Source organism: Ambystoma mexicanum, chromosome 2p (genome assembly GCF_040938575.1).
Source record: "Ambystoma mexicanum isolate Mex_15411 chromosome 2p, UKY_AmexF1_1, whole genome shotgun sequence".
NCBI lineage: Eukaryota > Metazoa > Chordata > Amphibia > Caudata > Ambystomatidae > Ambystoma > Ambystoma mexicanum.
The window spans coordinates 709088406-709112159 of NC_090923.1; the positions used below are offsets into that span (position 1 = coordinate 709088406).

At 48.3% G+C, this 23754-nt stretch overlaps 1 protein-coding gene across 1 annotated transcript in view; it reads left to right on the forward strand.

Moving 5' to 3' along the window:
• The window catches only part of TIMM50 (translocase of inner mitochondrial membrane 50), an 824572-nt gene that overhangs the window by 614237 nt on the left and 186581 nt on the right, over positions 1-23754 (forward strand). The window contains exon 6 of the mRNA XM_069644285.1: positions 3279-3398. Within this exon, the coding sequence (XP_069500386.1) occupies positions 3279-3398 (120 nt within the window). The remainder of the gene's footprint in view (positions 1-3278; positions 3399-23754) is intronic.

Sequence of the window (23754 nt, forward strand, 5' to 3'; positions counted from 1 at the left end):
GTACTTCCTTGTCCGAAAGAAGACAAGCCGTTGGCGACCCATCTCGGACCTTCGTCGTCTAAACAAATGCATCAAGTCCCAGAAATTCCAGATAGTCACCCTTCAGCACGTGCTGGGACAGCTGGAGGAGGGCGACTTCCTATCGTCGCTGGACTTGGAGGATGCCTACTTCCACATCCCCATACTCAAAGGACATCGAATGTTCCTACGATTCGTAGTCCAAGGGTGACACTACCAGTTCAAGACACTGCCCTTCGGATTGAAGTCGGCGCCCAGAGTCTTCAAGTGCCTGGCACTGGTGGTGGCACGGCTGCGCCTGCATGGGATCCACGTATACCCCTACCTGGACGATTGGCTCATCTGAGCAAAGTCAAGCGAACTCGCCGTCGATCACACAGCGAAGACTGTCCAACTGCTCACAGATCTGGGATTCTCGTTCAACTTCGCAAAATCCCACTTGGTACCGTCGCAAGACGCCCTGTTCCTGGGAGCCAGACTCGACACAGTGGCGCGATTGGCTCTGCCGTCGGAGGAAAGGACGAAGGTCATCCTGGGCAGGGTATAGCTGCTGTTGACCATGGACATGGCCAGGATGAGGTCCATCACGTCCCTACTCAGCATGATGTCATCGCGCATCTACCTTGTGTGCCTATGCAGGTTGCGGATGCAACCGCTGCAAGAGTTGCTCGACGCCCGTTGGATGCAAGCAGCGGCCAGTTTCAAAGACAAGATCTCCCTATACGAGACGTTCCGCCAAGCAATCCGGTGGTGGGGCGACTGTGCGCATCTAGCGGCGGGTATGGACTTCCAGACCCCGACACATCGGGAGACGGTGACGACGGATGCCTCCCTGGAAGGATGGGGAGCGCACACCGGAGATCTTCACGCAAGAGGTCTTCCTGGAGCTCCGAGCAGTGTTCTGGGCCCTCAGGTCATTCCTCCGTCCCTCAAGGGCAAGGTGGTGAGGGTCTTCACCGACAACACCACCACAATATTCTACATCCAGGAGCAAGGGGGCACCAGATCCCCAGCCCTATCCAAGGAAGCGCAGGATCTGTGGCACTGGGCCATTGGCCACGGGATGTTCCTGGTACTCTTCCACCTGGAAGGAGTAAAGAACACATTCGCCGACTCGCTCAGCAGGGAGCTGCGCTCGTGCCGCGAGTGGGAACTCCGGCAGGATCAAGTGGATCTGCTATTCTGACGATACGGCGACGAACACCAAGTGCCGGAGGTTCGCCAGCAGGTTTCCCCAGCTGGGGAGCATGGGCGATGCATTCTCTTTCCTCTGGGATGGCCTGTTCCTATATGTGTTCCCACCGTTGCTTCTGCGACTCATCAGTCAACTCAGACGGTCCCGGTGCAGGATGATCCTCGTCGCAACGGCGTGGCCGAGGCAGATATGGTTCCCGGATCTTCTCGACTTGTCAGCGCCCCCCGCCCCCAGTCGAACTGCCGACGGACGCGGATCTTCTCGCCTGGGTAGGAGGTGCCATCCTACATCACGACCCGGGATCGCTGAACCTGCATGCCTGGCTCCTGCAGCACTAGAGTTCGGAGGCTACGATATCCCGGCGGACTGCAAGGAGTCCTTGCAAAGGCCAGGGCATCCTGACTCTTAATTGCTAAGGGCATAAATGGAGGAGGTTCTCTGTCTGGTGTCGTGCACAGAAGATCAACTCTCTACGGATTACGGCCCCTCAAGTGCTGCCGTACTTGCTATCGCTGGCCAAGGCGGGCCTGGCACATGCCTCCATCAAGATCCATCTGGCGGCTATCTCTCGCTACACCAGAACTCCGGGGCGGTCGTCGCTGTGGTCTCACCGCCTAGTGAAGGAGTTCATGAAAGGACTGTTCCGCTCGTTCCCGCCGGTGAAGGCCCCGGCCCCGGCGTGGGAGCTCAACGTGGTGCTGACCAGACTCATGGGCCCTCCATTCGAGCCTCTGCATTTGGCACTGTTGTAATTCCTATCGTGGATAACAGCATTTCTTGTGGCCATCACCTCTGCACGACCAGTGGGAGAGATCCAGGCCCTCTCCTGTAAACCTCCATACCTGACATTCCACGAGACGAGGGTAGTGCTGAGGACGCACCCCTCCTTCATGCCCAAGGGGTCGTCGGACTTCCATATCAACGAGCCCTTGGTGTTACCGATTTTCTTCCCGTCGCCGGCTGAGAGGACTTTGCACTCGCTGGATGTGGCTGGAGCGCGGAAGTTCTACGTGGACCGCACAGAGTTTTCGGAAGACATCACAGCTGTTTGTGAATTTTTGACCTGTGAACCAGAGGAAGGCCCTCTCAAAGGCTTCCATTTCCAGATGGCTCTCCGGCTGCATCATGCACTGTCACTGGTTGGCAAACTGACCATTGCCCAGCCGTCCAAGAGCCCATTCGACCAGGGCAATCGCTGCTACTACGGCATTCCTGTCTGGTGTGCCCCCTGCTGGACATATGCAGGGCTGCTATGTGGAGGTCGACACACACCTTCACGAGATTCTACTGCGTCGACCGGGATTCCAGGGAGGAGTCCAGAGTCGGCCAGGCAGTGCTGCGCAACCTGTTCGCTTGGAGGTGAGCCTGTTGAGGAGGTAAGAGATGCTTAATGTTGAGCCTTGCCACCTCCCGTGGTTGTGCATGTGTGTACTGCTATGTATTCTTGTATTCATGAGCATGTGAATCCATGCCAGACACCATGCTGGAGAAGGAACAAGTTACTTACCTGTAACTCTTGTTCTCCAGCATGGGTCTGGCATGAATTCACATCCAAACCCTCCCTCCTACCCCTCTGCGGCTCTTCTCTTGGTCCTACTGCCACTTTACGTGCTACCAAATCTGAAGATGGCTGCCAGAGGAGGGGCTTAGGTAGAGGGCAGTCATTGGCTGGGGGCAGTTTGACCCAGAGACCAGTGATTGGTTATTAGTAGAAAGACAATTCAGAAACGAAACTGAAACTGATTTTTTCTTTACAGAGGATTCCCAGCCTGATGGGGAATATTCATGTACATGTGAATCTATGCCAGACCCATGCTGGAGAACAACAGTTACAGGTAAGTAACTTGTTCCTTCGTCCTGAACTTCCCCTTAGACTTCTATGCTTCCCCCACATGGCACTTTACTCACTGCCTCACGTCTGCTCATGTGAGTGTTGTGCCTCACATGTTGCTTTTTGGGTTTCAGCATCACTCCTGCTTATTGCCCTCTCGTACATCTGTGGCTTTTATGTGCAGGATGAACTAATTTGAATCTGATAAGTGTGCTTGCTCTGTTTGATTTCCAGATGATCATCGAGCCCACTAGCCCAAAGCTTCTGCCGGACCCACTGACGGAACCATATTATCAGCCACCTTACACTCTGGTCCTGGAACTCACAGACGTTCTGCTTCACCCGGAGTGGTCGGTAGGTTTAATGAATCCACCAGCTCTTGGTGCACCACCCGTTGTTATTACAGGAGGTGATTGAGAGTGTCCTTGCATGAGTAACACACCTCATGTGTAATGAGTGTTAAAGGGATCTTGTGTGTTTGAATGATATGTGGGGGAGGGTAACCTGTACACCATAGATGAGTAGCAACAAAACTTTCCGTCAGTGCAGGCAAAGGCCAATAAAGGGACTTGGCGGGTTAGATTGAGGGCTTGTGGGGAGAGGAGGTGGAAAGACGTGTGCCCTCTTTTACAGGTGGAAGACCAACCAACACAAAAGTGAATATATTTTTTTAACTGCTCCATTTGCTTCCAAATTAGATGAAAGGGGTCCGCAGTGATGGGCTGATCACTTTGCATCAGTTCCAATACTGATTTGCATATGGCTTTCCCTTGTGCAATGGCGCTGATGGGCTAAAAAACAGTGTTGTGGCAGGTGACCCATAACTATGGCAGTGGTTAGTAAGATTAATTCAAATAACCATCACATTTTTTTAAATTACAATGTGTCTTAGTGAGAGAGGAGTTGCCTAGACGTGGGCCCCTTGTTTGCCCTGCCATAAGAAACCAAGCTTCACCTCACTGATGAGGGCCTATCAAGGCCGAAACATGCCTGGGGTTGCTTGCATTTCCGTGCAGAAGGGACATGTTTTATCAGCGCGGGCTTGCCTGATCCCATTGCTGGCGGGTTCCAATGTTGATTTGAATATGGATGGACCCCGTCTGCAATAGCGCAGACAGGCTAAACAATGGCGATGTAGAAGTTTGCACAGAGCTATGCCATTAGTTGATCGATTTAAAAACTCCAGCTTGCGTGGTTTTGTTACCATGCCACATCACATCACATCATATCATTATCATACCATTACTCATGTCACCTATACATGAATGTATTAAATGCATCTTGTCAAGTTAGCCGATCCTGCTTCTGAATGAGTCATGTCGAAAACTATTTGACCAGTTTAAAGCAGTCTCTGGGAAAGAGATGCAAAGTCAATTCACAAGCGCAGGGCAAGTGTTTCTAAGCGTGCATAACCATGTGAGGCCATTTTATATGTTCAGCCTGCATTTAATGTCTGTGCTGTTGTGATTATTCTCTGCCATTCTTCCCTCCCCAAATGCAACTTCCGTGGTAATGTATACATTGCTCTACAACCCTTAACTGTCAATGAAAGGTCATTCTGTATCAGGATTGTCTGTAGACCCCAGTGAAATGAGGGGACAGCCAGCAGTGTTGGAGGTAGAACTGGGCGTGTCTACATGCCAAGAGACGGCCAGGTGATTATCCTCAGATTGTATCCTGGACTCTGTAGCATTCTCAGCTTACCCATGCTAGCTGACTGGCAGAGCAATCAGTGCCGAAGCTCGGTAGGAATGGTTTTGGCTGGTTGCGGCAGATACAGCATAAGACATGTCTAACTTCCCTAAACATGGACGTCCAGTCATTTGTTTACTTTGAAAATATAATTAAATGAATACAGAGCAGAACAAATAGCGCTACAGAAGAAAAGCAAAATGCTCACTGTAGCCTGCTAAAAGTTCAGCCTCCTAACAGAATCTTAAAACAAGGAGGATTAAGATTGTAGTCCTAGGAGAAAATGAGGATTAATATGTTAATGTGTGTACCTTTGAGTTGGATACCAAACATCTGTTCAATGCCAAAAGAACTCTTGGTAATTGTGTGCATTACAAATACATCTGTTATGTTCTCATGCCACTGCGTGATGTCACCTAATGTTACGGACATGTCCTGTTCAGGTGCCTCTAGATAACCGAGGTACACAATCCTCCATAAAGCACATGACTGCAATGGACCGTGTTGATAGTTAGATTGGTGCTCTAGGACAGCAGAGCTGTACCTCATGTTCCAATGGTAGGGGAACATAGTCATAACTCCATATTCAGTCTGCATCATATAGTGCTGTGAACTGGCATTACCAGTGGTAGCAGGAATGTCCACTTGTGTGCAGTGTCCATTCCTGCCTCAGGGCAGAGGTTGAGGGGCGAATAGACGTGCTTCTAAAGCCAGTCAGCCACCACCATTAGCTGCTAAGATTACTTTTTCCAGGTGGCGTGAGTGGGTGATCCCGCCGTACAAGTCAGTCATCCAGTGCTCACCTGTAATTGGGGTTGTCACTGCTGACCTCTGGCGCTGGTCCCCACTATCGAACTGCTGTTTTGCCTCTCTGGCTGTCCTGCTCTGCGTGACTGTCTGTGGGTAGGCCGGGTCGGTATTGGTGGGTCATCACTCTTGGCAACAGGTTTCATTTTTGCTCAAGAGGAAGAATACACATGCTTTGTGGGGTGGCAGGGTAGCGTAATACGTTGCCAGCTGCAGTCCTTGTTTATAGGTGACTACAACAGATCCCCACTGTTGACATCCGCGTTGGGTCTCCAGGGATATTCAAAGCATCTGTGCAGCGATCACAATTGTGTATTGTTTCAATTTCAGAAGTCCTGACAATTTTCAGCCCTGGAATCTTATTCAAGCAGGTAGTTTGCTATGAACACCTTTGTGTACTCATTTGTGGAAGACCAAAATGAGAAAACAAATTCGATATTATAATGTCAGACTTTCTGATTACTTTACAATGGCATTTTATTGTGGTGGAATAGTGTCTGTGTTTGGGGACTATATAGATTTTATTACAGTGGTCAGTAGTCCTTGACCCCTGGTAAAGCCACAAGGACTGCACCCTAAAAGTATAACTGGCACTCACCCAGCCTTTTGGTAGCCCCAAACCACCGGGTCCCGGAGATTCCCAAGTGCTCATCCAGAATAGCAACCCTTTATTCTCACGGGTTCAGAGCCAGCAGGGTAAAAGCTAGGGGAATCAGCAGGAAAGATTAGAGCCTTGCACATGGCATATCATTTAAGGAGCGACACTGCCCCAAATTTTACACCCATTTCGAACACTCCAATTATCAAACACTCCAATTAATTATGTCCCTGTTGTCTTTTGGAAGAACACCACCCACCGGCATGTAAATGTTCAGTATCTATTGCACATCTGCATTGATGCATTCACCTGGCTCAAAAAGGACAGGCATGTCTACTGTTACCCAAATCATTATTAGTATTGCTTTTATAGTCCTGATAAAAATGGAAGGCTGAGCTACAAGTTAGACACAGATTTCTTCAGTGGGTGCATAAACTTACTGAGCTACCCCTACCAACTACCAAAACTCACTGTCTGTTAGGGTCGGTGAATGAGTCGTCCTGCACCTTAATAGGGAGCGGTGCAGTCCAATCGTTTAAATAACGTCTAAAATATCTTTTGCACTCATGGAGATCCTGGGACAGTACCAATGATATAAAACATTTGTTTTCCAAAAATAAAGGCAGTCTAACCATAGGACCAACATTAAACTACCCTTTTAGAACTCCTGACGATGACAGGGAGCCATCCTACAGTGCCACCCGTTCTGCTTTTCTTGCATTGTATGGCCTTTGTCCTGATGTGTTTCTTATGTTTAGTTTTTGTAGGTGTTTCCTGTTCCTCCCTCGCCTTTCTTTGACATGTGGGGAGGTAGGCAACGGCTGATGGGGCCTTTATTTTCCTGTAATGTTTTCCTCCATCATCAGTACTTTTACACCTTCCTTTAGTAGATCAGGTGTCTCACAAGGAGACCACCATTGCTTCATGGAAGGCTCCAATTAGCCATTGTGTTTGCCGGTTCTTTTGCAGTTGTTGCAGCTCTAATCTTGCTTTGGGAGTCTATTTGTAACTTCAGGGAAACAATCTCCATGATTTGGTTGGCTTTTGATTACTTCAAGCCCAGTGTTCACCTGTGTGGTGATGTCTCACTTTGTGGATTCTCTACTTTTTTACTTCTCTTTCTAGGAGGTCGAAGTCGAGAACATCTACTTCGAAGGGATTGTGTCCTCCGACGTATTCCTTATCTTAGATATCTCTTTCCAGCTTTGCTGGCCTCGGAAATTTTTTCTCTCTAGAGGGCGCTGCGCGTCGACGTCCGTCGAGTCGATGTCCCTCGACAGCCGCCGTATCGACGTCGACGTCATCCTGCCTATAAAGGCCGCGCGCAGCGTCCGTTGCTCAGTTCCGTTTTTCCGCGCTTACTCAGTGCCTCGGAATATCGTTGCTCAGTTTCGTAGATATATTATCCATTTTCCTCGAAATATTCGATCCATACTCGATGGCTTCCTCGTCTGAACCGACGACCCCTCGGTCTGGCTTTAAAAAATGCTGAGACTGTGGAAAAAAGATGTCGCTAATGGACCCTCACAGGGTCTGTCTGTGGTGTTTGGGAGCTGAACACCATTGTTCGGAGTGTGAGGACTGTATGTCCATGACAGCTTAAGCCCTGAAGGAGCGTAGGGGGAAGCTGGAAAAAGGTAAGACTTTTAAAGCTTCTTCTTCCTCGACAAAGTCGAGACATTTGTCTCCTCGTCATCATTCGCGCTCTAGGTCTCGAAGCGGGTCCCATCACTCTTCGAGATCGAAGCATTCGAAAAGGAGACGCCGAAGATCCCCTTCTTCATCCTCCTCTTCCTCTGTTTCACCTAAGAGAATCCCTTGCCCCACGAAGCATAGTTCCTGGGCTGAATGGGAGGAATTCCGAAAAAATATGATGAGCGTCTTCGAGAAAGCGGCCTCGACCCCCTCGAAGACTGCTGAGAGCGATGCTCTGGTCGAAAGACCCGAAGGTCCAAAACACCGCGAGTCGCAGCACCCGGCGAAGGAAGCTTCTCGAGCGCGTCACGCATCCTCGAGTAAAGCAAAGACCTCGAATCCTTCTTCGAAGGTGCCGTTGACAAAGGTTCCGTTGACGCCGAGGTCGGGGTCTTCGACGCCGTTGTCGAAGGGACCTTCGACACACGGGTCTGTCGACTCGACGCCATCCTCAACTCCGGCGTCGACGCCAAGGAAAGTCACGGTTGCGGCGCACCCAGTGGCTATTCCCAGGTCTTCGATGTTGTCGAGATTGTCGATATCCTCGAGCAGAATTCCGATTCTATCGAAGACCTCGAGGCCTCCACCTTTATTTTCGACGCCACTTTCGAAGCCGTCGACGACATCAACGTTTTCGAGGCCGATTATGACAAGTTTGGCACCCTCTACCTTGGAGATGGCTTTCACACCCTTTGTGAGCTCAGACCAATTGAGAACAATGTCTTCAATTATGGAAGAGGGAGAACTGTCTGATCAAGAAGAGCCATTTCAGTTGCAGGGATCTGCAACCCCAGTTCAAGAGGAGTTATCCCCAGAGGAACGCAGATTAAAGGAACTCCATGATTCCTTACATGAGGCAAGTGGTTTAGACACTTCCCCAGAGGTGGAATTCGCTGAGTCAGACCCGGGGGAGCATGCTGAAACCCCTTATAGAGCCTTAATGGCCAGGATTACAGAATTTATGGGGTGGTCAACACCTTCACCGGCTTTCCAACAGGATGACCTCACGGATATTCTTGATAAAGGTCCACAGGAGGATCCTGTAGTACCTTTTCATAAAGCTCTTCAAAGAAAAATAATGACGAACTGGGAAACCCCAGATGTCGTCCCGGCAGTAAATAAAAAACTGTCTGCTAAATACAGGTTATCTTCTGCAGACTCTGAGTTTTTGTCCAAACACCCATCCCCAGAAAGTCTGGTGGTACAGGCAGCATCTTCTACTGACATCAAGACTGCTTACCCTACCGTCCCACAGGACAGGGACGATAAGAAATACGATGCTATGGCTAAGAAAGTCTTTTCGGCTTGTAGCATGGCGTTAAAATCTATTAATGCTACTTGCACCCTTGCTAGATTTAGCCATACACTTTGGGAGTGTGCTTCTACAGCGGCTGACTGCATCCCGGAGGGAGAAGAAAGGAAGGCGTTCCTAAATATCATAAGGGACAGTAAAGACGCTATGTGCGAATCCCTCCAGACGGGCATTGACTCGGCTGACAGTATCAGCAGAGCAATGGCGGCAAGTACAACAACCAGGAGATTTGCTTGGTTGAGAAAGTCTGGTTTTGCCCCAGATGTGCAAGCCAGGCTCTTGAACATGGCATTTGATGGCTCTTCTTTGTTTGGGAAAAAGGCGGATGACAGTTTAGAAAAACTGCAAACATCAAAGACAGCAGCAAAATTCCTAGGCGCTGCAATCCGTCAGACACCTTTTCGTCCCACAGGAACCTCTGTGAGAGGCAAGTCTTTTCGCTTCTACTCCGCATTCGGAAGAGGTAGAGGACGACCGGCTCAAAGGGGACAAAGAAGAACTACCCGAGGTGGACGGGGTAGATATTCAAAAGCCGCAGCAACAGCAGGTGCCTCTTTACCATCTGCATCAGCCGCCCCTAAACCACTCTGAGGACTTCCCTCACAAGACACCTGTAGGAGGCAGGTTAACTCAACATCTGGCGGAATGGCAGGCTATCACGTCAGATGCTTGGGCTTTGGAGACAGTTGCACAAGGTTACTGCCTGCCTCTCCTACGCATACCTCAGAGTCATCCACCGGGGATCAGCTCTCAAAAAGCTCCAGATCCGCTCCTCTTGCAGGAAATTTTAGACCTGCTAGAGAAAGGTGCCATAGAACCGGTACCTGTAGCGGAGAGGAACAAGGGCTGGTACTCCCCTTACTTTCTCATACCAAAGAAAGACGGAGGACTGAGACCCATCTTGGACTTGCGGGAATTTAACAAATTCCTCAGGAAGGACAAATTCAAGATGGTAACTCTCTCTCAGATCCTTCAGGCCCTTCAGTTCTAGGACTGGTTGGTATCTCTGGACCTTCAGGACGCTTATTTCCATGTGCCAATCCATCTCAAACACAGGAAATACCTGAGGTTCGCAATTGGCAACTCTCATTATCAATTTCGAGTTCTGCCATTTGGGCTGACCTCCGCCCCGAGGGTCTTCACCAAGTTAATGTCGGTAGTGGCTGCAAGTCTAAGGAGGGAAGGGATTCACGTCTACCCCTACCTGGACGATTGGTTGATCAGAGCTGTATCTTCGGAACAAGCTCAGATCCAGCTAGATTATGTTTGCCACTCCCTTCACAGACTGAGCTTCTCCCTCAATTTAAAGAAGTCACAAATGATACCATCGCAGAGACTCCAGTTCATCAGAGCGATCCTGGACACTTCCCTGGGAAAAGCCTCGCCACCAGAGGTGAGGGCTCAAGATATTCTACAGATGGTCATCAAGTTTCAAAATGCCCAACGTCTCCCAGCCTTCGACTTTTTGAGGTTGCTAGGCCTCATGGCATCCTGCATTTTCCTAGTGCCAGAGGCTCGCCTGAGAATGAGATCTCACCAGTGGGCACTGAGAACTCAGTGGTCACAATTCTCAGGGAGAATGACCGATCTTCTTCAGGTTCCCGACAGGGTGCCTCGAGGCCTTCAGTGGTGGGCCTGTCAGGAGAACATTATGAAAGGAGAGCAGTTTTGGCATCCTTGGCCGGAGATAACAGTAGTCACTGATGCCTCACTTACGGGGTGGGGAGCCCACGCCAACGACTTGACGATCAGCGGTCATTGGTCTCCATCGGAGTCCAGACTACATATCAACCTGTTAGAGCTGAGGGCCATCAGACTTGCGCTGAAGTCTTTTCTGCCATCTGTAAAAGGAAAGAATGTCCTGATAATGACGGACAACACAGTGGCCATGCATTACCTCAACAAAAGAGGAGGCGTAGGATCACTACCACTGTGCAGAGAGCCGATGCAGCTCTGGTTTTGGGCAATCCAAGAAGGAATCTCTCTATCAGCAGTTCACCTAGCTGGAGAGAAGAACTTGACAGCGGACGCTCTGAGCAGGCAGAGCACAGTCTCCCACGAGTGGGAACTAGCTCAGGAAGTCCTTCAAGAGATCTTCGCCCTTTGGGGAAACCCCTCAGGTGGATCTGTTCGCCACCAGTGTCAACAGGAAGTGCGATCTGTTCTGTTCAAGGGAATTTCCCCTGAGAGGAGCTCTGGGAGACGCGTTCATAGTGGACTGGGAGTTTCCACTCCTGTACGCGTTTCCACCAGTCCCTGTCATTCCTCAAATGATCAGGAGGTTAAGAAGATTCCGGAAAACCATGATCCTAATTGCCCCGGATTGGGCCAGGAGAACGTGGTACCCGGACCTTCTAGACTTGTCCATCTGCCCTCCAATTCGACTTCCACTCAGAGAGAACCTACTCTCCCAGAAGGGAGGTCAGGTTCTCCATCCAGACATCAAAACCCTCAACCTTCACGCTTGGCTTCTGAAAGGCTGAGGTACAAGGATTGGGACCTCCCTGATGACGTTATGGAGGTGTTGCTTTCGGCAAGAAGGCCAGCAACAAAATCTTTATACCGCTGCCTTTGGAACAGATTTTGCAGCTGGTGTAGGGAAAAGAATATCGATCCCTTTTCATGTGGTACACCAATGGTTTTGTCCTTCCTAATTTATTTAGCGAATTCAGGCCTTCAAGTTGGCACCATCAAGGGCTATCTCGCAGTGCTATCCATCTTTAAGCGCACTGCGGAAGAACCATCCTATTTCAAGTTACCATTGGTAATACAGTTTCTAAAGGGGTTAACTAACGTTTATCCCCCAAGACCATTCCAGGTTCCCCTATGGGATTTAAATTTAGTCCTAACTTTCCTGATGGGCACACCTTTCGAACCACTCCACTCTTGTTCGTTAAGGTTTCTTACCCTTAAGACTGTTTTATTAGCAGCACTTACATCTGCTAGAAGGGTGAGCAAGTTACAAGCTCTTTCTTGTAAACCCCCTCATACAATCTTTCACAAAGACAAAGTTGTTCTGCAAGTGAAGCCTAATTTCCTCCCAAAGGTGGTTTCTGAATTGCATATCACACAGAAGATTACCCTTCCATCTTTCTATCCTCCTCCCCATCCGGGGAAAGAGGAAGAGAGGTTACACAGGCTGGACCCAAGAAGGGCTTTAAGTTTTTACATTAGTAGACTGGCTAGGATAAGACAAGCAGACCAGCCGTTTGTAGGCTACGCAGGTCACAAGCTGGGGCTACCGATAACTAAGCAGACCATTTCCAGATGGATTATTTTAGCTATTTTGGAATGTTATAAACTGGTAGGAAAAAAGCCCCCTCAAAATCTTAGGGCTCATTCGACCAGAGGTATCGCAGCTTCATCGGCCCTCAAAAGAGGAGTGCCGGTTCGAGACATATGTGCGGCTGCCACATGGTCGTCCGTCCATTCCTTTACACGGTTTTACAACTTGGATTCCTCCTCCAGTCAGGAAACTAGGTTTGGAAGGGCAGTATTGCACTCTATTCATCAATAAGAGGAAGCATGAAGTCAGTACTCCCACCTCCAATAACAGAATACTGCTATGGGAGCCTATCTAAGATGAGGAATACGTCGGCGGACACAATCCCTTCGAAGAACAAGTTACTTCTTACCTTGTAACGTTCTTTCGATGGGATGTTCCTCCGACGTATTCCTTATCGACCCTTCCATCCATCCCCGCAGTACTACTTTCCTTGTTGCAGTTTACGCTCCTTCAGGGTGATTAGTCTAGTCCAGAAAGAATTATTGTGGGCTACAAAACGGAACTGAGCAACGGACGCTGCGCGCAGCCTTTATAGGCAGGATGACGTCGACGTCGATACGGCGGCTGTCGAGGGACATCGACTCGGCGGACGTCAACGCGCAGCGCCCTCTAGAGAGAAAACATTTCCGAGGCCAGCAAAGCTGGAAAGAGATATCTAAGATAAGGAATACGTCGGAGGAACATCCCATCGAAAGAAGGTAAGAAGTAACTTGTTCTTCTGCTGCAATTAGAAATCTGAGAAACCTATAATCCCCAACTGTTGCTTTGAGTGGCAGTTTTAGCTGTTTGTTCTGTTCCTCAAAGTTCGGCATTGGTGCACTACCTCAACATGAAGTTTTCATTCAATGTTGAAGTGCTTGAAGTTAAATGTATAGGTGGGTGCGCAAGAGGATCGCTGCAACGATGGCGGCTTGAGCTAGATTACTAGGATACAATGCGGGGTGCTAAAACTGATGGATTCCTCACTTACCTGCAGGCATTCTGAGAGGACATAACCCATGAAGTTAAGGGTGGGGGAAATACCCACCCTGTGAGATCCTCAGAGACCCCCTTGACGGTCGCTGCTGCATTGGATGTCTAGTTCCCTCCCGGCGAGCGACAGCAGGCCTGGTGCCAGGCGGGTGGCGCAGCCGCAATAGACACCTGCTTCCATTCTACCTTGTGGTGGGTCCTGGCAGAGGCCTGGATGGACTGCCTTCCCTCCGCCAGGCTCTGGCAAGCACAATGCATTGTTACCGTGAATATGCAGCAAGCAGGTAAGGCTTGAGACTCTCTCCCCTTAAAGAGGCCGACATATGTTGGAGGGTAGTGGGCCTGTGCCGACTCCTTGGAAATATCTACAGCCACCTGTGCACCACCCCCAACATGCAGGGCTACTAAATGAAATACATCCTGGCCCCTGCCAACCAGTGGAGCACCGAGGAGCTGCAGGGCACCCCCACGTTACCCGACCCCTCTCGGCCTGAGCTAGCTGACCGACCCATTACCATACCGGAACATCTCTTCAAATGGATTGTGTCCTCCCACGTATTCCTTATCTTTGATAAATCCACTTCCAGCTTGCTGGCCTTGGACATTTTTTCACAGTAGAGGGTGCTGCGTGTCGACGTTCCTCAAGTCGGTGTCCCTCGAAGGCCTCCGTATTGGCGCCAACGTCACCATAGGTATAAATAGTCTCGCACAGCATCCGTTGCTCAGTTCGTTTTTCCACACTTCGTAAGCCTTGGAGAAGCAACGCTTGGTTCTTCTATTCTTTGAAAATCTTAATATCCTACGATGGCATCTTCGTCCGAAACATCGACACCACGATCCGGCTTCCAAAAATGTCGAGGTTGTGGTAAAAAGACGTCATTAACAGATCCTCACAGGATCTGTTTGTGGTGCCTGGCATGAGAGCACCAGTGTTCGGAATGTGAGGACTGTATGTCCATGACGGGGAAAGCCTTGAAGGCGCGTAGGGGGAAGTTAGAAACAGGTAAGCCTGTTAAATCTTCTACTCCTCCGAAATTGTCGCTGGCTGAATCGAGACATTAGTCTCCTCACCATCGTAAGAAACATTCCCGATCAAGGTCTCAAAGCGGTTCCCACCACTTGAGATCGAGACATTCTAAGAAGAGGCGTCATAGATTGCCCTCTTTTTCATCCTCTAATTCCCCAGAAAGGGTCACCTGCCCCACTAAATGCAGCTCTCCAGCTAAGTGGGAGGAATTTCGAAAGAAAATGCTTAGCGTCTTCGAGAACGCAGCCTTGACCCCCTCGAAGATGCCTAGACGTGATACCCCAGGTGAAAGACCTGAAAAACACAAACGCAGAGAGTCATTGAACCCGGCAAACAAAAACCCCTTAAAGCGTCACAAGCCCTCAAGTAAAGACGAGACTAAATCGAATAAGACTGCGTCATCGACGCCATTGTCGAAGGTACCTTCGACACACAAATCGACACCTTCGTCGACTCCGCTGAAAGAGAAGCCCTCCAAGCCGCAGGCCCCAAATGCGCCATCGGCACCACAGGTGTCGAATGTCCCGTCCAATGCGTCGAGAGTGGCGTCGACAATATCGACGACACCGAGTAGGATTCAGATTCTCTCGACGACATTGAGGCCTTTTTTGAGTTTTTCGGCTTCATTTACAGGATTGTCGAGACCTATCACGTCTGCATCAACAACAACTTTTTCTCATGCAATATCCACCAATTTGGCATCCTCTTCTCTGGAAATGGGTTTTACCCCTCTTCCACGATCTGACTATTTCAGAGCTTTATCCTCTATTTATGAGGAAGGAGAGGACTCTGACAATGAGATGCCTTTTGGTTTACAAACAACAAGAGCGCCTATTCCAGAGGAATTGATCTCTGAGGAGAATAGATGGTAGGCAGTGAATAAGTCGAAAACATTATGTCGAAAGACATAATGTCGCAAAAATAAATGTCGGGGGGAAAAAAGTCGAATGCTTTATTTTTTAATTTACATGTTCTTTTTGGGTTCTGGAGGTAAAAAAAGGGGTAAAACAAAAAAAATTACAAAAAAGGGGGTTTGGGGGAACCCCCATTTCGAACAAAAAAAGAAATTCCACATTTTTTTCGACCTTTTTTTTGTTGACATTATGACTTTCGACTTTGTCATTCGACTTTATCACTATAAACCAAATAGATTGAGAGATCTTCAAGAATCTTTACAAGATGCCAGTGGCATAGATACCTCTACAGAGGCAGAATTTGCCAGACCAGAACCTGGAGAGCATGCAGAAATGCCTTACAGAGCCCTTATGGCAAGAATTATTGAATTTATGGGGTGGACAACACCTACACCCTCTTTCCAACAAGATGATCTTACAGACATCTTGGATAAAGGGCCTCAAGAAGACCCTATAGTTCCTTTTCATGCAGCATTGCAGAGAAAAATAGCTGAAAATTGGGAAACGCCTGAGGTTATTTCGGCAGTAAATAAAAAGCTCTCTGCAAAATACAGGGTGTCGTCCTCAGACCCTGAATATTTAAGCAAGCACCCAACTCCAGAGAGTTTAGCGACGTCATCAAGTAGTAAGTCGGCATACCCCACTATACCACAAGACAGGGATGACAAAAGATTTAATGCCATGTCTAAAAAGATCTTTTCAGCATGCATTATAGCACTAAAGTCTATTAACGCCACTTGCACGCTAGCGAGATTCAGCCACACCCTTTGGGAGTGCACTTCATCTGCGGCTGACCGTCTCCCTGAAGGGGAGGAACGAGACGCATTCTTGAACATAGTCAAGGATGGGAAGGATGCGATGTGCGAGTCCCTACAAACAGGTCTCGACTCTGCTGACAGCATCAGCAGAGCCATGGCGGCGAGTACCGCAATCCGCAGGTTTGCGTGGTTGCATAAGTCTGGTTTTGCTCCTGTTGTACAAGCCAGGCTTCTGAACATGCCCTTTGACGGTACCTCTCTATTTGGCAAGAAAGCTGATGACAGTCTGGAGAAATTGCAAGCCTCAAAGGCGGCAGCAAAATCACCTGGGGCTGCAATCCGTCAAACTCCAAATCACCCCACAGGTACGTCCTGGAAGGGGAAGCCCTTTCGTTTTTACTCCGCATTCGGAAAAAACAGGGCAGCCAGCTCAAAGGGGCCAGAAACGATTCACCTGTGGTGGACGGGTGAAAGGTACCAAGCCTGCATCAGCCGGTGCTGCTTTACCCACAGCATCTGCGTCAGCCGCTTCTAAACCCCTCTGAGGTCTCACCACACAACACACCAGTAGGAGACAGGTTAACTCAACATCTGACAGAATGGCAGGCTATTACGTCAGATGCATGGGCATTGGAAACAGTTGCCCAAGGTTACTGCCTGCCTTTCCTACACACTCCTCAGTCATCCACCGGGGAACAACATTTTGAAGCTTCCAGACCTGCTCCTTATGCAGGAGACTTCAGACCTGCTAGAGAAAGGTGCCATAGAACCGGTACCTGTAGCAGAGAGGAACAAGGGTTGGTATTCCCCCTACTTTCTAATACTGAAGGACGGAGGACTGAGACCCATCTTGGACTTGCGAGAATTGAACAAATTCCTCAGGAAAGACAAGTTCAAGATGGTAACCCTTTCTCAGATCCTTCAGGCCCTCCAACATCAGGATTGGTTGGTATCTCTGGACCTTCACGATGCTTACTTTCATGTGCCAATCCATCACAAGCACAGGAAGTAACTGAGGTTTGCCATTGGTAGCTCTCACTATCAATTTCGGGTTCTGCCATTTGGGCTGACCTCCATCCCGAAGGTCTTCACCAACCTATTGGCGGTTGTGGCAGCAAGTTTAAGGAGGGAAGGGATTCAAGTCTACCCCTACCCTGATGACTGGTTGATCAGAGCAGTGTCCCCGGAACAAGCGCAGATCCATCTAGATTATGTTTACCACTTCCTCCACAAACTGCTTCTCCCTCAACTTAAAGAAGTCAGATGATCCCATCACAGAGACGCCAGTTCTTTGGAGCAGTCCTGGACACATCCCTGGGAAAAGCTTCGCCACCAGAGGTGAGGGCTGAAGATGTTCTACAGATGGTCACCAGGTTTCAAAATGCCCAGCGTCTACCACCCTTCGACTTTTTGAGGTTGCTCGGCCTCATGGCATCCTGCATTTTTCTAGTGCCAGATGCTCGCCTGAGAATGAGATCTCTCCAGTGGGCGCTCAGGACCAGGGGTCGCAATTCCCAGGAAGAATGTCAAATCTCCTACAAATCCCAGACAGAGTAGCACGAGACCTTCAGTGGTGGGCCTGTCGGGAGAACATTCTGAAAGGAGAACAGTTTTGGCAACCATGGGCAGAGATAACAGCGATCAAGGACGCTTCACTCACGGGGTGGGGAGCCCATGCCAACGACTTGACCATCAACGGTCGTTGGTCTCCATCGGAGTCCAGACTACACATCAACCTATTAGAGCTGAGAGCGATCAGACTAGAGCTGAAGGCTTTCCTGCCATGAGTACAGGGAAAGAAGTTCCTGAATGACGGACAACACGGTGGCCATGCACTACCTTAACAAAAGAGGAGGCGTAGGGTCACTGCCACTGTGCAGAGAGACAATGCTGCTTTGGTTCTGGGCAATTAAAGAAGGAATCTCTCTATCGGCAGCTCACCTAACCGGAGAGAAGAACTCGACGGCGGACGCTCTGAGCAGGCAGAACAGTCTCCCACGAGTGGGAACTAGCTCAGGAAGTCCTTCAAGAGATCTTCGCCCTTTGGGTAACCCCTCAAGTGGATCTGTTTGCCACCAGTTTCAACTTGAAGTGCGATCAGTATTAATCAAGGGAATTTCCCCTGAGGAGCTCGAGGGGACGCGTTCGTGGTGGGCTGGGAATTTCCACTTCTGTATGCGTTTGCTCCAGTCCCCGTCGTTCCTCAAGTGATCAGGAGGTTGAGGAGATTCCGGAAACCCATGATCCTAATTGCCCCGGGTTGGGCCAGGAGAACGTGGTACCCGGATCTTCTAGACATGTCCATCTGCCCTCCAATTCGTCTTCAACAAAGAGAGGATCTTCTCTCGCAGAAGGAAGGTCAGGTTCTCTATCCGGATATCGGGACCCTCAACCTTCACGCTTGGTTTCTGAAAGGTTGAGATACAAAGATTGGGACCTTCCGGATGACGTAATGGAGGTGTTGCTTTCAGCCAGGAGGCCAGCAACTAAATCTTTATACCGCTACCGTTGGAACGAATTCTGCAGCTGGTGTAGAGATAAGAATATTGACCCTTTTTCATGTAGTACACTGATGGTGTTCTCTTTCTTACTATACTTGGCAAATTCAGGCCTTGAAGTCGGCACAATCAAGAGTTACCTTGCTGCGCTGTCAATCTTTAAGCGCACGGCTGAGGAGCCTTCATATTTCAAGTTGCCCATAGTCATTCAATTTCTGAAAGGGTTGACTAATGTCTTTCCCCCAATTCCTTTTCAAGTTCCCCTGTGGGATTTAAACCTAGTCTTAAAATGTCTAATGGGTACTCCATTTGAACCCCTTCATTCCTGCCAATTAATGTTTCTCACTCTTAAAACAGTCTTCCTAGTGACTTTAACTTCGGCCAGAAGAGTGAGCGAATTACAAGCTTTATTTTCCAAACCTCCTCATACAATCTTTCACAAACATAAGGTAGTTCTTCAAGTGAAGCCACATTTCCTCCTAAAGGTGGTCTTAGAATTCCACATCACACAAAAAATAAACTTACCTTCATTTTACCCTCCTCCCCATCCAGGGAAAGAGGAAGAGAAATTGCACAGGTTGGATCCAAGGCGTGCTTTGAGTTTTTATATTAACAGACTTGCAAGGATTAGACAAGCAGACCAACTTTTTGTGGGGTATGCAGAACATAAACTAGGTTTACCTATCACGAAATGGACCATCTCAAGATGGATAATACTAACTGTTATAGAGTGCTATAAATTGGCAGGAAAAGAGCCTCCTCAACACCTCAGGGCTCATTCAACCAGGAGTATCGCAGCCTCTTCAGCTCTCCAAAGAGGAGTCCAAATTAAAGACATATGTGCGGCTGCCACATGGTCGTCCACACATACTTTCACCAAATTTTACAATCTAGATTCCTCCACTAGCCAGGAGACTAAATTTGGAAAAGCTGTGTTGCACTCTGTGCATCTTTTAAGAAATCATTTTTTTACTCCCGCCTCCTATACACATTACTGCTTTGGGAGTCTATCAAAGATAAGTAATACGTGGGAGGACACAATCCATTCGAAGAACAAGTTACTTACCAACTGTAACGTTCTTTCGACTGGATGTTCCTCGCACGTATTCCTTATCGTCCCTCCCATCCACCCCCCAGTAAAACTTCCCTTGTAGTTGCAGCCTACGCTCCTTCAAGAGTACTAACCATCTCATACAAGACAAAAACAGCACCTCAAAACGGAATTGAGCAACGGACGCTGCGCAAGACTATTTATACCTATAGTGATGTCGGCGGAGATACGGAGGCCTTCGAGGGACACCGACTGGAGGCACGTCGACGCGTAGCGCCCTTTACTGTGGAAAACATTTTCGAGGCCAGCAGCCTGGAAGTGGATTTATCAAAGATGAGGAATGTGTGGGAGGAACATCCAGTCGAAAGAACGTTACAGTTGGTAAGTCACTTGTTCTTCTGGATCATATGGTGAATGGCAACAGGTGCCAATCTCAACCTAATTTCATCCAAAACCTCTGCTTTCCAGTCCACCCCTCCTGTTGATATAGGACACCAGGTGGAGGGCGGCAATATGACATCAAGACTGTTCCTCCACCAGAGGGGAAGATATCAATTTCTCCCCAAGCCCCCTGAATCCCTCTCGCCAGATATGTCCCTGATTCCCTCACAAATTGACTATGGATTAGATTCTGTGAATTGCAAGCTAGACAACTTAGTTTGTAAAGTCGATCTGATGCAGCAGTGAATAGAAAAGGAGAGCGGGTGAAATATAGAAAGCAAAACCCATATAAGCCAATTTGGGATTGGAGACTCTGTGCTGCACCGAGTGGTGCAGCAACTGCAAACAGAGATGGAGACCTTGCAAGCCAAAAAGATTTAGAGCGAGGTCCTGCAGAAACAATGTGAGGGTCATCAGCCTGCCAGAAACACCCTCTACGTAGAATAGGGAGACCTCCATGGAATTGTTCATTAAGACCCACAACTAATCACAATTCCTTGTTAGGGGGCCCATAGATCCTTGGGCCCTGCTCTGATCCCACGTCCTGTAATTGTTTTCCTACTCAACTACTGTGAAACTGATGGTGTCCTTCGACGTGCATGCCTGTTAGGGGATTAAGATACCACAAAGCTATGATCAAATTTTAACCAGATTTTACAGCAGCCACTCAAATGGCCTGCAGTGATTCTTGGCAGCAAAGTAGAGACTTGTAGATAAAGGTATCACATCTGCCGTACCCTTCCCCTCCAAATTACAGTGACAAGAAAACTAAATTCTTCAATACACATTAGGATGTTCACGTCTTTCTCCACGCCACATGGGGAGACATCTGCCAAAGGGCATACTTGGCATGGATCTGTAATCCGATTGCCCTTATTTAACTTGAACAGTATATTACACTATTACACCTTCTTCACTGCAGGTTTGATTCATATCTGCTTATTAATGTAATGTAACAGTCCCCCCTTATTGTTGAAAAGGTTGAATCTCTGTGTTGAGCCTCCAGGTGGGGGTCGTGTACGATGTCAATGGCGATAGCCCTCAGTATGGTCATGCGTGGGGGTATGCTCTGCAGGTCCGGGTTGGGCAGTCGGGGTGTGGGCAGGCTTAGGGTTTCTAGTTTCCACTGTTTGATTGTTTCAATATTGTAAAACGGATCTTGGCACTACTTGCTGGCCCCATGGAGGCTGCTTTTTTGTGGGTGAACTCCACATAAAGCCGCACAATGCAGTAGTAGTATGTTTGAGAAAATAAGGGATTGGGGAGGGGGAACAAATGTCCCATGGTAGCTGGAATGTCCGAGGCCTCGCTAATGTGGTTAATTCTCACAGAGCAGGCTTATTGTGAATGGCTGGGCACCAAAATTGTCCTGATCCAGGCATTACACTAGGCAGACAAGTCCCATACCATTTTCAAAATCCTTGGCGTACACCTCTTACTCCACAAACTCGTGGGTAGTCTTCCCTTTCGTTCTAGACTCTTGTGAGTCTAGAAAGAAGTCTAAACCGGAGGGTCGGTATGTTATCCTAAGCAGGGCACTGTTCGCAGAAAAGATAACTTTGGTTAACATCTAAGCCCCCAATTATTGATGACACTCAATTTTTTCACCACGTTGACAATTAAATGCTCAAAGTATGTGGACCCTCAAATTGTTAGGGCAGGTGATATCATTACAGTGTTAGACACTGCCATGGACTGATTGTGTAGTAAGTGGCGGGGGTCTTACTTTTAGTGCACAACAAATCATAAAGGTATGACCTACTCAATTTGTCAGATTTATGGTGAACACTGAATCAGGAAGGATCTGACTTATATTCTTTGACCTGATACATATTACTTGTGAGATGATACATAAAACATCTGATTGCATTCTATTACCCAGGAGCCTCTCTGATCATTCCCCCATTAAATGGACCCTGGCATTTGTTAACATAGCTAAGAGCCTGCCCCCTCGGGCTTCAAACTGTCCTTATTAGATGCAGCATTTAGAGGTAAACTAGACTCTGCTATCTCCACTTTCTTTGAAATCAACCTAGGTTCCACCTCATACCTGTCTACATCGCCCCAGAATTCACACTGATGATCCAAGTGGATTGAGGATCCAAATCTTAGTGCCAATTTGGAACAAATGGATTGCTAATTCCGGGAATATGTTTGGTATTGAGTGGCTTGGAGACATGTACCCACGTGGCATTTTCGTCAATAAAGAACAGTTTGTGGCTAAGGTTGGTGGGAATCTTTTCTCCCTTATTCAGTTTTATCAAATGTGTGAGGCTTTTTGTGCCTAGGACCCAAACTTTGCTTGTGAGCTCGCGCTTTTCCCTCTCCTAAAATAGATTGTGGTCTCTGTAGGTTACAAGCACTTTGTATCCATGCTTTATAAGTACACACAAGGGCTGCTACCTCTACTTCACATAGGCACCTACATAAAGTAGGAGAGGGAACTGGGGATTTCGCTTGATGGCATACCCTGGAAAATAATATGCAACCATCCCTGGAAGGGATCATTAAATGCCAGACACAAGATGCTACAATTTAAAGTGCTGAATCAGGCATATACAGCCCTCAGGAATTTGATCCAGCACAGAGTGGGGGAGACCCCAAGTATCATTCTGACAATGAAGTCTTTTTTTCATTTGATGTGGGCCTGTCCCCATATTCAGAGTTACTGGTCTGGATTACTTGACACAGTAAACAAAATCGTGGGTCTTGCGATCCAGCTCGCTCAGCTCAATTGCTTACTAGGGGGAATCCAAAGGGTTGTCTAGGGACTTCTATAAACCGATATTTGCCTTCTCCTCGTTAAAGGCTGAATCCTTTTATCTTGGACAAATACACCCCACTCCCCCCCTACTGAGGAGGTCTGGCTAAAGGACCTTATCTGGAACTGTTGTACAGAATCACATTTTTGCGAGTTGACACCCCAAGCCATATGTCCTAGAGACCTACTGGTGCTTCTCCGGTATTACTTGGCCACCTTATCGCCCTCTGATTAGATTGACTGAACCCATTTGTACACACCTCATTTTCTTCATCCACCTTCTGTGAGGAGCCAGGAAGGAGAGATGGACACAAAGAACTCATGATTGTGGTCACAAACCTTTATTCAAAGTAAAAGGGGGTTGGAAAATGCCTCACTATCCCTACTTTAGGAGGTATTTCCTTACCTCAACCAAAACTAACGGTCTGTCCTGTGTGAAGAAGTCCAACGCAAGCATGTCCTGTGACTGAAATCCTATTCTAGCCCTCACATTAGAAAATTCACTCCAAGATGCAAAAAGAGCTCTGGGAGCCCCTCTTCTGAGAACGAACACGGCCAAATAACCTGTTCTTTGGGAAGGTGCCCACTTGGGAGGGTCTACCAACCACGTTTTAGCTCAGTGTACCTTCCATAGAGGAGAAATATCTATTTGCATATCACTCTGGTCCCACACACTTGGATAGTCCAGCACCGAAATGCTAGGCAAGTCTTCCCTGAACAGAGTGCCAACAGCAACCCCAGCCCTGTGTTTCGGCTACAGGGAGGTGAAGCGGTGCCTCTCTAAGCACAGTGAGCAAGGATCATGTCTTTGACGTTGAAGGTGCAAAAATGTTCAGGTTCAAAAGAAAGCTCTAACTCAAACATAAAAGCTCCCAACGGATAGTAATCAAAGTTCCAG